This window comes from Mus caroli, chromosome 5 (genome assembly GCF_900094665.2).
Source record: "Mus caroli chromosome 5, CAROLI_EIJ_v1.1, whole genome shotgun sequence".
Lineage (NCBI taxonomy): Eukaryota > Metazoa > Chordata > Mammalia > Rodentia > Muridae > Mus > Mus caroli.
Window position 1 is genome coordinate 114,880,305 of NC_034574.1, and position 12,948 is coordinate 114,893,252.

At 53.7% G+C, this 12,948-nt stretch overlaps 2 protein-coding genes across 9 annotated transcripts in view; one reads left to right on the forward strand and one right to left on the reverse strand.

Moving 5' to 3' along the window:
- Positions 1–4,451, forward strand: part of Pheta1 (PH domain containing endocytic trafficking adaptor 1) — a 6,767-nt gene extending 2,316 nt beyond the window's left edge. For both annotated transcript variants that reach the window (XM_029476903.1, XM_021162989.2), the window contains exons 2-4: positions 152–237; positions 849–960; positions 2,392–4,451. In XM_029476903.1, coding sequence (XP_029332763.1) covers positions 2,418–3,215 — 798 coding nt within the window. In that variant the 5' untranslated portion in view covers positions 152–237; positions 849–960; positions 2,392–2,417 and the 3' untranslated portion in view covers positions 3,216–4,451. The remainder of the gene's footprint in view (positions 1–151; positions 238–848; positions 961–2,391) is intronic.
- Positions 4,452–9,987: 5,536 nt separating this feature from the next.
- The window catches only part of Cux2 (cut like homeobox 2), a 189,329-nt gene continuing 186,368 nt past the window's right edge, over positions 9,988–12,948 (reverse strand). For 5 of the 7 annotated variants that reach the window (XM_029477893.1, XM_029477894.1, XM_029477892.1 and 2 more), the window contains one exon: positions 9,988–11,228. In XM_029477893.1, the coding sequence (XP_029333753.1) occupies positions 10,442–11,228 (787 nt within the window). In that variant the 3' untranslated portion in view covers positions 9,988–10,441. The remainder of the gene's footprint in view (positions 11,229–12,948) is intronic. The other 2 variants (XM_021162966.1, XM_029477891.1) reach the window with 2 other exon arrangements.

Here is a 12,948-nt window from a genome sequence, read left to right on the forward strand (position 1 = left end):
CCTGCCTCTGCCTCCCCAGTGCTGGGATTAAAGGCGTGCGCCACCACGCCCGGCTTGGCCAGGTCATTTTTTTCCACATCTATAAATGTGCGATTGGGGATGACCCCTTGTCACAGTCCTCATGTTGACAAAGGTTTGCTTTGCCGTGTAGGCTCCCCAGCACAGGCTACACACTGGACACTCAAAGCCAGACAGAAGCCCCACACCCCCTCTCCGGAGCAGGCATGACTGACACAGGTAATCCCCAGCTGGTGGTCTGTTTTGGTCAGAGGATGCTTCCTCCTAGGCGATGGCAAAGCCCACCTTGTGGTAGGGAAAGGCACCTCAGGGAAGAAAATGTTTGGTGCCTTCGAGCAAGGTAGCCAGGTGGCTGAGGCCCGGTGACAAAGGCTGATAAAGGCGGGCAGAGGTTGGGGAAGGAGCTGAGATTGGGGGGTTGGGCTGGGCTAAGCATTGGGTACAAGTCACAGGAGGGAAGAGTCCCTCTGTGGTTCCAGGGGAGGGCCCTAGGGAGGTGATCTTACTCTTGAGGCGGCCAGATAGGAAGGGGCAAAGGTGGAGGCAGCTGGGGAGGGTGCCTGTGGTGCCTCCAGCAAATTTAGGTGGGGATCTTGAAACAGGCGCTAAACAAGCTATGTGCTAGAAGACAGCCAGGGGCGGGAGGATCACCTGGCCTCAGTGATTAGATGTGGGGGTGAGAGAGACAGCAGGGGCCACTTGCTGAAGCAGGACGGACTAGAAGGAGGCCGAGTACACTGTCACCTGCTGCCACGGCCAGAGGCCCTGGTTCCCTGTGTCTGTCTCATTGTCATAACCTTGACGTGGATAATTTTGCTCTTACATTATAGATGAAGAACTAGAGGTCCAGAGAGGCTGACTGTGTGCCCCTGAGGTGACCCAGCCTGGAGACTGTGAGCTGACCTGCAAAGTGATCGAGCAGAACTGGGTGGGCAGCCTGTGGTAGGTTCTGGGAGACGTAGGCCTGTCAGTCTCGTGGAATTGATTTGGGAGGGGTGTGTGAGTCCCTTGTGCAGAGAAAAACAGAGGCACAGAGAGGTGCAGCTGGCATAAAAAGCTACACAGCAGCCAGAGGCAAAGCAGGGATTAAACTCACCTGAGCTTTCAGGGCCCCGAGGCCCCAGCCCCAATGCTCTGGGCCAAGCAAGTCTTGGCCTCTGATCCGGCAGGAAGCTGTCCCCGACTGTAACGTGGGTGGCATGAGGTGGCAAAAATTAAGTATTTGTCTGGCAGCAGTTTCTCCCTCCACCCAGGTCAGGTGGCGCAGCCTGGCTCTGCAGAGCCGCCACCCTGACCTCATCCCTGCAGACCGAGGGTAAAGCACCACACAGGCAGAGGGGGCGGAGTTAGTGGGGTACCTACTACAGACATTCCAGGCTCTTCAAAAGTATGCCAGCCATCTGCACGAAGCAAGGCTGTGACAGGGGACCCTATGGGTGCAGGGCCTGCCTCCTCCAATTGGCCACACTGGTAACCCATTTGCCACTCCCCGGCAGGCTTGCTGCCCCAGTGTGTACTTTTCGGGAGGTCTATGTTAGAGCGCCCTGTCCCTTCCTCCCTGACAGTCTGGGCTGAGCCTGCGTTTTTTCTTTTTTTTTTTTGGTTTTTCGAGACAAGGTTTTTCTGTGTAGCCCTGGCTGTCCTGGAGCTCACTCTGTAGACCAGGCTGGCCTCGAACTCAGAAATCCGCCTGCCTCTGCCTCCCGAGTGCTGGGATTAAAGGCGTGCGCCACCACACCCGGCTCTGAGCCTGCGTTTTATCTAGGTTATTTTCCAACAGTTGCTCCGGTACTCTGGGGTTTCCTCTACTCCTGCCCTCCTCTGGTCACCCTCCCCACAGCTGGAGGATTTAACTTTGTGTTTGCTGTGGTGTCCCTGTCCTGTTGTCCCTCTGTCCGTGTTGTTCCCCCTCACCTCACCCATCCCACCCTGCGCCCTCATGCTCTTCCCTACAGCTCCCTCTCAAACCAACCTGACCTACAAACCAAGGCTGAGTCACAGACCTGGGATCTCCAGGCATGAGCAAAGGCTCTAGTCAGCTTGTTTTGTGACCTTTGCTTGGTGGCTGACAAAGGTTGTGCCTTTGTTTCCCCATCTGACACTGACACACAGATGCAAACATAAAACCAGCACACACCACCTAAGGTCATTGCTAGATAGAGCTAACCTATGCAAAATGTCTGTCGAGCTGACACTTAATGTTACCTTCCCTGGTCAAGGGCAGCAGGAGCCCTCCAGATGGCCTTGCGAGATCCCGGTTCGAGTCCTGTCTCACTGCTCGCTGAGGGGCCTTGGGGTAGGTGTGGTGGGAGGAGGCTGCTGGTGGCCTGGGAGTCCTGGATGATCCTAGTAGTAACATCTGCTCCCGCGCAGGGGACAGGTTACGGCTCCTCTCGACCATGAAGCTCAACGAGCGCAGCCTGGCCTTCTACGCGACCTGTGATGCCCCGGTGGATAACGCGGGCTTCCTGCACAAGCGCGGTGGCCGTGGGACCGGCTCGCACCGGCGCTGGTTCGTCCTCCGGGGCAATATCCTCTTCTACTTCGAGACGGAAGCCAGCCGTGAGCCGCTGGGCGTCATCCTGCTGGAGGGCTGCACGGTGGAGCTGGTGGATGCCCGGGAGGAGTTCGCCTTCGCTGTGCGCTTTGCCGGGGGCCGATCCCGGCCTTACGTGCTGGCCGCTGACAGCCAGGCAGCCCTGGAGGGCTGGGTGAAGGCATTGTCCCGGGCCAGTTTCCACTATCTGCGCTTGGTGGTGCGCGAGCTGGAACAGCAACTGGCTGCCATGCGAGAGGGAAGCCCCGCCAACGCCTTACCCGCCAACCCGAGCCCGGCTTTGACCCGGAGACCCAAGGAGAACGGCTGGGTAGTATGGAGTACGCTGCCCGAGCAGCCCGAGGTAGCCCCTCAGCGGCCGCCACTGCCACCCCGCCGCAGGGCCTCGGCGGCCAACGGGCCCTTGGCATCCTTCGCCCAGCTGCATGCGCGATATGGACTAGAGGTGCAGGCCCTTAGGAACCAGTGGCGCGGAGGCCAGGCTGGCCTAGCCAGCCTAGAGGTCCCCTGGCATCCTGGTTCTGCTGAGACTCAGACCCAGGACCAGCCAGCCCTAAGGAGACATAGTGGGTGTGAGGTATTCCATGTATTCCATTCCGTAGAATGGCCTGTTTGCAAGCCAGGCTCCCAGGGGACATAGGACATATGACTCACGAGATCAGGGCCCCTGGGGTCAGAAGCACTTACTTCTGAGAAGAATCTGGGACATGAACCTGAGGGTGCTTCTAGAGCCCAAGGAGCTGGTTTCTAGAGAACTCGGCCCCAGGGTGGCCTGTGTGACCTTGACAGCCGGGAAGCTGGCCACAGGCCCGTGGGGCCCAGGCTTTACCTGGTGCCTCTCAAGGATCTAAAGTTTGAACTTGGAAGCTGCTGCCTGGGCTGCTGTGGGCCTAAACCAGCAGGTGGAAGGTGGGGCTTGAACTGGATAGGTCCCCTAGGCTCCTGGCCTGGAACCAGCTAAGTCAGGACTGTGCCCAGCTTTGTAGGTGAGCCTGGGCAGAAGCAAGCCTCCCCTGACCTCGGTCCTGGCCTGGGACCCAGCTTGCTTCCAGTTTCACCTGGAGGAGACAGGCCTCCGACTGATTCCATGCCCGCAGCAGGAGAGCCCAGGCACTGTCCCTAGCCACTGCAGGTGACCAGTGGGCCTCCAGACTGGGCCTACTTCTCACTCACCACAGTGCTGGCTGTCTTCCAGAGGGTTGGGCAGGACAGCCGGCCCCACCTGGGTTCTTGTTTACAGTCCTCCTCAGTGCCCTGCCCTGGGGACTGGGGGACACTCCAATCGCTGCATCCTATGAACAGATTTCACCCTGGCTCCTCCCTCTCCTCTGTGTGTGTGTGTGGGGGGGCTGGGTCCCATGGGTGCTTCTGTCTGTCGCCAGGGCCTCTTGGCTCTCTGCTGGCTCAGGGGCCAGGGCCCTTGGCTGTGGGTTTTTCTTTGAAGTACAGAGGCGGCTACTGTCTTTCTTCCACCAGTGAAGTTAAGTAGTCCAGTCTCACCCCTGCCACTTTTGTTACTGTTGGCTGGCTGCAAGGGGTGGCATTGTCCCCAGGGAGCCAGGCCCTCGCAGGAGACACACGGGCGCCTAGCTGACTTGGCCCTCTATCTCCAGAGCTCAGCTGTCTGCACAGGTGGTGTCTCTGGGGACTTGGTCTGTCTCCTCAACTCTCCCACTGGAGACGTACGGCTGAGGTGTAGACTCTAGTCTGGGATGGGCTCACAAACTCTAAAGGTACGGGGCAGGAGGTGGGGGAGACAAGGGCAGAGTTGCCCCCTCTCCCCAAAGCACAAGGTGAACTCCAGCTGATTCTGGGGCTAGGAGAGATATCAGCCATGGACAGGGTACGAGGGCCAAAATAAAAGCCGGTCGAGAAATGGCTGCATGTATTATTGTTCTCCCTGCAGAATCTACAGTTGATATATTTCCTGGGGTCCTAGAAAGGAGGGATTGTTGTCCTTTAGCTAGGCAGTCTCAGCACCTCTTAGGGAAGACACTAGCCTCATCTTACACGTGTGTGTGTGTGTGTGTGTGTGTGTGTGTGTAGGTCGGTCCATAGAGGTTGCCAAGGCCGCACAGCTGGAGAGTCAGCTGGATGACCTTGGGGGTAAATGGAGGACTATAGGGCCTAAAGAAAGATGAGAAGATGATTGACAGGTGGGCCGGGCCCAGTCGCCTGAGAGTTCGGAGGAGGGATGTAAAATGGGAAGGGGTCCAAGCCAAAGGAAGGGAAGGGAAGGGGCAGGCCCAGCATGATGGTTGAAACGAATGGACTTCCAAATGTAGACTCAGGACGTGCCAGAGCTCTCCCTTGGCAGCCTGGAAAAATTAAGTGCCTTCCGGGACATTCGGAGTAACTCATGTTCAAGTTCACAAGGAGCACTATGGTCAGGGGACCATGTGCCGCTGAGTGTACATACCACGACCTCCCATTGCCTGGGGCCACAGCCAACTGAGTCAGGCCACTGGTGACTACAGTCCCTGCTGGGCACAGGATCAGGGAAGTAGAAGGATTGGGGGATGTGGGGAGGCTGCTCCAAGAGGCAGTGTCACAGGTGTGTCCTTATCAAAATACTCCTTGGAGTGACAGACAGGTGGCCTTGGGGACAAAGTCAATGCTGACATCCCTCTCTGCCCTCCTACTACGGTTATGTAGGCAAGATCCAAGGTATCTTGAGGCACGGTGTGGTCAGGAACATTCTAAGGGGCAGCTGGGGATGGAGGAACACTCAGGCCTGAGATCATAGGTACCTACCCCAAGTTATCAATCTATTTGGATCAGCCCTTTGACTCCAGTTTGGCCCAGTGAGATGTTTGTGGGGGTCACCCAGTGTCCATCAGATAGTTGCTATGAGAAAAGTGACCAAGGTTGGGGACAACGTGGAAGGGTGGACCCTAGTGCAAGGTTGCTGCAGTGGGACAGCTAGACAGTTTCTCGGACAGTAAAGACAGAACCACAAATGACATGCAGGGACGTGAGAGGGTCTCAGGTCCTGTGTGTGCTCACAGCAGCATTATCTACCACGCCAAATGCAGGTGAGCCTCCTATCCATCAGGGGGCTCTGGGCATGCATACCTGTGGGCCCTGGGGTCCCCGTGGACAAGGATGGTTGTGACATCTGAGAGAGGGCCAAGCAGACACCGGGCTGCTGGCTGAGCTCTTCCAGAGCCTTGCATCATTACATCCCTGTTATCCACACCCCAGGGCCCGGGGGCCACAGTGGCAGGCAGAGAGGGCAGTATTTCTGGAACCCCACAAATTGGTTTCTGTTAATCCCAGCACTTGGGAGGCAGGGGCAGGCGAATTTCTGAGTTCGAGGCCAGCCTGGTTTACAGAGTGAGTTCCAGGACAGCCAGGGCTACACAGAGAAACCCTGTCTCGAAACACACACAAATCGGTTTCTGGGCCCATGTGTTTTGTCTCCTTTTTTTTGTGTTGGGGAGGGAACTTTGAGGCAGCAGGGTGGCCAGCCTCAGACTCGTGCCTCAAGCATTGAGAGCCATCAAAGGTGGGCAGCTTCACACAGCAGCCGTAGCCAGGGGCTACAAACGCTGTTCTCTGACCAAAGTCATTTCACAGATGAGGAAACAGAGTCCAAAGTCCTAGGTGACCCAATGAGGACCTGACTTTAAGGCTGACATGTGGGTGTCTCAGGGTAGGGTCACAGGGTAGCTCCCTAGTGGGTCATCTTGAACAAAGTCCATTCTGCCCTGCCCTACTGCTCTTGCGTCTTGGGGGTGGCCTCAGCTGTGTTGCCCAGGCTGCTCTCAAATGACTAGACTCAAGTAATCCCCCTGCCTCAGCTTTCTGAGTAGCTGGGATAACGAGAATACATCTCTTTCGTCATCCTGTCCCATGACTCTGATTCTTAGCCTTCCTAGGAGTGCTGACCTGGGACCAGAATGGCCAGTGCCCAGTAATCTGAAGTTTATAGCTACTGGGTAAGGAAATATATAGCCATCCCCACCTTACAGCTGGGGAAACGGGCAGGGAGAGCTTTGGGCACTCTCTCACTGACATGTAGCTCTCAGAACTGGTGTTGGTGTGGAAGCCAGGCATTCTGGCTCCTTGACTCAGAGATACCTGGGCCTGCCTGCAAGGTCACCTTCCCGGGACAGTTCCCATTACAGCATCCCCACTCCCACTGTGTCCTGCCTGGGAGCCAGCCTTTGGGGTTCAGGCAAGTTCTCCTAGCCACGGTGGGGATAATGAGTCAACCAATCCTCCCCCACAAGGACATGTGGAAACCAGGGTTCGTAGAGAGGTTTCCAGACTCTCGAATGGTCTGAGGCACGGCATGTCGCTCTGGTTCATCGGTGAGTGGCGGCTGAGGCACGGGGCAAGTAGCCCCACTTCATATGATGGTCACATGGCTGGCAAGCTCCTGATTCAGGTACTTCGCAGGTGTACCCATGCCCCACACAATTCCAAGGTGCCGCCCCAGGATGCACCATGAGTCACTACTGTAACACCCCACTTGACAGATGTGGAAACTGAGACCTGCATTACACAGCTGAGAGTGGGCAGTGCTATCTGTGAAAGGCCTTTTAGCACAGACCTATTCCCCACCCCCGTTTAGAGGCTGACTAAGGCTTATGGCCACAGCTATAAGCAAGGCTCAACCTTAACCGCCCAGCTTTCGGGCCACACTGCAGAGGACAGTTTCAAGTCCCCTGCTGCCTTCAGAGCAGCTGGGACCCCACACTCCATCACCAAGCAGATCATACAGATGCCATGGGCAAAGGAGGTCACTCTTCAGCTGGCTGTTGTCACAACAGATCATGGCCCAGCCTGGGCAGAGTTTAGAGTTTTCAGAAGGTAACATCTGCAACGCTCAAGGAACACACACCCATATTGAACACCAGTACTCAATTGGAAAGCCAGTATTTTCTGATCATGGTGGTACATGCCTATAATCCCAGCACTCAGGAGAGATCGGTTGTTTAAGAGTCACCCTTCACTACAAAGTGAGTCTGAGGGCAGCCTGGGCCACGTGAGCCTCTCTCAAACCCACGTAGCCAACTGTGCTGGCGCAACACCTTCAATCCCAGCATTCTGAGAGGCTGAGGCAGGCAGATCTCTTGGTGCTTTTAAGCCAAGTACTCTAAAGGCAGAGGGGGGGCGTGGAGGGGCGAGGGATGGGATCTCTGTGAGTTCCAGGCCAGCCAGGGCTACACAGGGAAACTCTTCTCCCATAAATATATAAACAAACAAGAGATCCAAAAAGCCTGGCTTTTATATACACACGATTCGGAGCTGCTGAGGAGGTGAAGACCCTGGTTATGCAAGCCTCACATACGGCCCTAGTTCGATTCCCTGGAACCCACATAATGAAAGAGGACCACCTCTGGCAAGTTGTCCTCTGATCTCCACACGCGTGTCCATGCTCACACACCACACACCCAAATAATAATAATAATAATAATAATAATCAATCCTAAAACTCAGGGGGCAGAGGCAGGCAGATCTCTCTGAGTTCCAGGCCAGCCAGAGCTATAAAGTGAGCCCTTGTCTTAAAAAAAAAAAAAAAAGGCCACCACCCATACTCCCACAGCAAAAATACCCCCCCTCATACAACACTTCTGAGAACCAACTCTGACCCCATCCTATGCCCAAGCTCCAGAACAAATGGGGACACCCAGGGTTATTATACAATTCTATATTTAGAGACGTGTTTACAGAATGTGTCCCCCTTTTTTAAAATTTTAGACAAAGTTCATCAATCTCTCATAGAAACAGTTGTGTGTGTGTGTGTGTGTATCTGTTCTCTTTTTAAACCACTGTAGGATGTGGACTGGACGGATCTGTTTGCAGATCCATGGACCACACAACCAGATTTCTGTGTTCAAAGGTCACACCCAATCCTGTCGCACTCGAGCCAAAGCCGCAGTGAATTCTGCTGAGCCGCATCTCTGTAGGTGTCGTACATTTGACTCAATGTGGCGTTTCAAGGCAAAAAGAGATGTGGTCTCCCGGTGGGTGTGTCGCAATGGGGGTTGGGGGTGGAGGTGGGGCGGTGGAGGCTGAGACAGGGGTTCGTTTGTCCCAGAATGGATTCCTCAGGGAACTCAGCCTGGTTTTCTAGTGTCAAAATATAAAAATACCCTCCTCTGGATAAAAATGTATAGAGTGGAAAACTTCTCAATGCATAGCCAGGATTACGGTGTGGAAAAGGAGGTTTTCCAGGGCCTGTTTGGTGTTGATCATCTGTAGCCAGGACTGGGTGCATGAGAGTTCAAAGTTCTGGAACGTTCCTTATCTTTTTTTTTTTTTTCCTTTCTGGAAACCTTTTGGCTCACATGATAGTCACTGCATGGAGTGGCCGTTTTTTTCCCCCTCAAGCACTGGAATGGCCACATGTTCATCATCAGTCACCAGTTCAACTTCCACAGTTTGGAAAAAAAAAAAAAAAAAAAAAAAAAAAACGGAAAAAGCTGGAGATTCAACGGTAGATATGGAGGCCGTCTCATCCAACGGGGACCTTTGTCACTGGAGATCACAATCAGGATGCCGGAAGAAGATTGCTTCTGTGTTAGGGGAGGCCCTATCTTCAATCCCAAGCAGATCTTGTGCAGAAAAAGAGAACAGACCAAGAGACAGGGATATGGTGGCTGTGCTGTGGTGATGTTAGCCATACCAAGTTCCACAGACCTGTGGACACCTTCCAGGAATGGCACCAATGGAGGAAGAAGATGGTGAAGATGGTGAGAATGGAGTTGAGGTTTCTGACTGGGTGCGTCTAGTGTTTGAAGCTGGTTGCTAAGCTCTGGGGGGCTATGGCGGACTAATGCTCGCCCTTTCTGGAGACTAGGAAGATGGAAGCCACCGTGTTCTCTGGAGTGAAGTACCTGGCTCGGATCATAGGAGAAGCCTTCTAAGTGCAGCCACAATTCAGGATGGGAGCCAGGGCTACTCGACATTAACAGTTCTCTTGGAACACCTCCCCCCCTCCCCCACACACCCATCTTTCTGAAGGTTCTGGAGACATGTTGTCTGTACTCTTTTGGGACAGAAGGCTTCTAACTCAGGGAGTGGAGGCCTTTGTGATACCACATTCGCTAAGGGCAGCATCTCTACCAGCACCAGGACCTCCTGTGACGTGGAGGCGGCAGACAGCCCTCCAGGACTGTCCCATCCTTAGCAGCACCCAGGTTTTCATTTAGAGTCTTTTGGACTTTCTCTTTGCAACACAGGCTCTGGAAGGGCACTGGCATAGTGCCATGTCTCACAGACAGGCGTGAGGGCAAAAAAAAACCAAAAAAACCAAAAATCAACCAAACTCGCAGTCCAAGGGTTCTCTGAATTTGGTCCGTCTTTAGTGTTTTGTGATGGCTTTGAGTAATCGTCTTCTTTTAATCTCATCTCATGGCAAAAAAAAAAAAAAAAAAAAAAAAAAAAAAAAAAAGACACAACTTCTGTGTCTGCTCCACGACAGCAGTGACAGCATCTGACTTTATAACTCTCTAATATCAAAACAGCATCGGCTGGGGATAAATTCCAAAGGATCCTTTATTAAAATAGCTGAAAGAGGTCTATAAATATTTCTTTATTTTTCTAAAAGAGTTTGGAGTTTTTTTGAGTGAGAATGTGGTACCTTTTTGGCCCTGCCTTCCCACAGGGGAGGATGAGGGCAGGATTCCAGCGCCTCCTACGAGCAGGGCCGTCAAAAAGAAGAGGTGGTGGCATCTGCTCACACACAACTTCAGGTAACTAGTGATACAACAATAAACGTAAACGGCTTAACTTTGTTGTCCACATCTGCATGGCTGAGTTCTTGCCTCTCTGGATCCCACCACATCTGGGAGAGGGAAGGAGGGAGGGAGGGAGGGAAAGTGACCTCTGGGGTTATGTCCCTCAACCCCAGCTTCAGAATTCCCATTCCAGGACCTCTTCCCGGTTGGCAGCCCTCTCCAGCCGGTAGATTATACTGTTCAAGTTAGCCATTTTCTCATGCCGCCGCTGCAAGTTGGGGTTCACCTTAGTGCTGGGGTGCAAGGCTGCGGCTGTGTCACCAGTGGGGCTGGTACTCGGCACTTTGGCAGGTGGGGCACCAGGTAAGGATGGGGAGATGGGGGCTGAGGAGGAAGGGGCAGGTGACACACATGTCGTGAGGTCTGGTGAGGAGATGGCAGAGGGAGAATTCGGTGACCCCTCCAGACTGCAGCAGGAGGATTCGGAGGTGGACTTGAAACTCAGAGGCTCTGAGTGAACCTGTTCCCCAGTCCCCTTTTCTTGGGGGTTGTGCAATGAAGGACAGTCTGGATTGGGTGTGCCTGAAAGAAAGGGCCCTGGGGCCAGCTCTGAGAGGTCACTGTTCCCCAGAGGGTGGGTATGCTCCTCTTTGGGGCCATCTTGCCCTCTGTCTGGATCCCCCACGTCCTGGGGCTGGCTGTCTCCGTCCACCTCCAAACCCTCTTCCTGTTTGATCTTCACCAGAGCCCTGTCTGGGGCAGCTTGCTGTAGGGGACCCTCAGGCTCTTGCAGCTCCAAGTTCTTCATGAGGGGCTTTTGGTCCTCAGTCTCTGAGTCGGGGCTCTGTGGGGTGGGCTCTCTGTGGGTGTGGCCTGGCGTCAGGACACTGGGACCCCCACTCGGGTCAAAGTCGGGGTCATCCTGTGTCCCCTCCACCAGCATTTCACGGCGCATCCTGGACCTGCAGCAGAGATGGGGGGCGGTGATAGCTTGGGGCCTGAGTGGGGTTGTTGACCCCAGACTCAGCCCACAGGAACAGTGGCTGTAAACCCCTCCCCCTCCCCAAGTGACACTCAGGTCTACGGTCATGTTCTCTAACAGTGCCCACTGCTCCTTCCCAGAGCCCAATGCTGACAGTCACCCTATGTGGCTTCAGCAGCTGATCATGAGGTGCTCAGGGCAGTGTCTGCTTTCCTCCCTCCAGTGCCAGGACACACCAAGTGCTAGGCAAACACTAAGGACTTAGCACTAAGTATTTCCTTCTGCCACTGTATCTGTATTGTGAGCTCTACGTGTGTATGTGTGTGTGGTGTGTGCGCATTGAGTGTGCATGGAAGCCAGAAGTCAACCCTGGGTGATGTGTGGTTTTTATTGTCCAACAGACACAACTAAGAATGGGTAGAGGGAGCCAGGCGTGGTGGCGCACGCCTTTAATCCCAGCACTGGGGAGGCAGAGGCAGGCGGATTTCTGAGTTCAAGGCTAGCCTGGTATCTACAGAGTGACAGCCAGGACAGCCAGGGCTACACAGAGAAACCCTGTCTCGAAAAACAAAAAACAAAAAAAACAAAAAACCAAACAACAAAAAAAGAATGGGTAGAGGGAGCCTTAACTGAAGAACTGCTGCCATCAGACTGTCCCGTGGGAGACTGCCTTGACCGTTAATGGACATAGGAGGGTCCTGCCCACTGCAGGCAGCACATTCCTTGAATGGGAGAGTCCAGACCTTACAAAATGAACTAGAGAAGCCTGAGCAGACCAATAAGCCTCTTCCACGGGCGTGGCTTCTGTTCCTGCCTTAACCTTCCTCAAAGATGGACCATGACCTCCTGTGTCAAGTAACCCTTTCCTTCCCAAGCGATCATGGCAAAAGGAAAGTGAGAGCAGGAGGGTGCCTTCACCAACAGGTATACGCCTTATCTCCTCTTAACTGTGTTGGGGTGGGGCGTAGAGGTCAGAGGTCTTTACTTCAGCTTTTGAGACAGTCAGGCTCTCAGTGAGAAACCCCCGCACTCACCCACTGGCTGGACCGACAGGCCAGTGAACCCTAGAAACTGCCTACCTGTTCTTCCCCAGCCCTGGGATCCTGGGTGTACCTGTCTTTTCTTTTTAAGACATGAAATTACATTTATGTATTCAGTGTGCTGGGATTAAAGGTGTGCGCCACCACTGCCTGGCAATCCAATCTATCTTTCTTTTTCTCCTCTCTTTTTTTAAAGATTTATTTATTTATAAGACAACTATATGAGTACACTGAAGCTGTCTTCAGACACACCAGAAGAGGGCATCAGATCTCATTATGGGTGGTTGTGAGCCACCATGTGGTTGTTGGGAATTGAACTCAGGACCTTCAGAACAGAAGAGCAGTCAGCTCTCTTACCTGCTGAGCCATTTCGCCAGCCCTCTCCTCTTTTCTTTTTTGAGACCAGATCTCATTATACAGCCTGGGCTGGCTTGAAATTCACTGTGTAGACCAGGCTGGCCTTGAACTCACAGAGAACACTCTTACTTGTCCGTCAAAACCCACATCAATAATACCAGCACTTGAGAGGCAGAGGCTGGTGGATTTCTGAGTTCAAGGCCAGCCTGGTCTACAGAGTGAGTTCCAGGACAGCCAGGGCTACACAGAGAAACCCTGTTTCAAAAAACAAAAACCAAAACAACAAACAAACAAACAAACAAG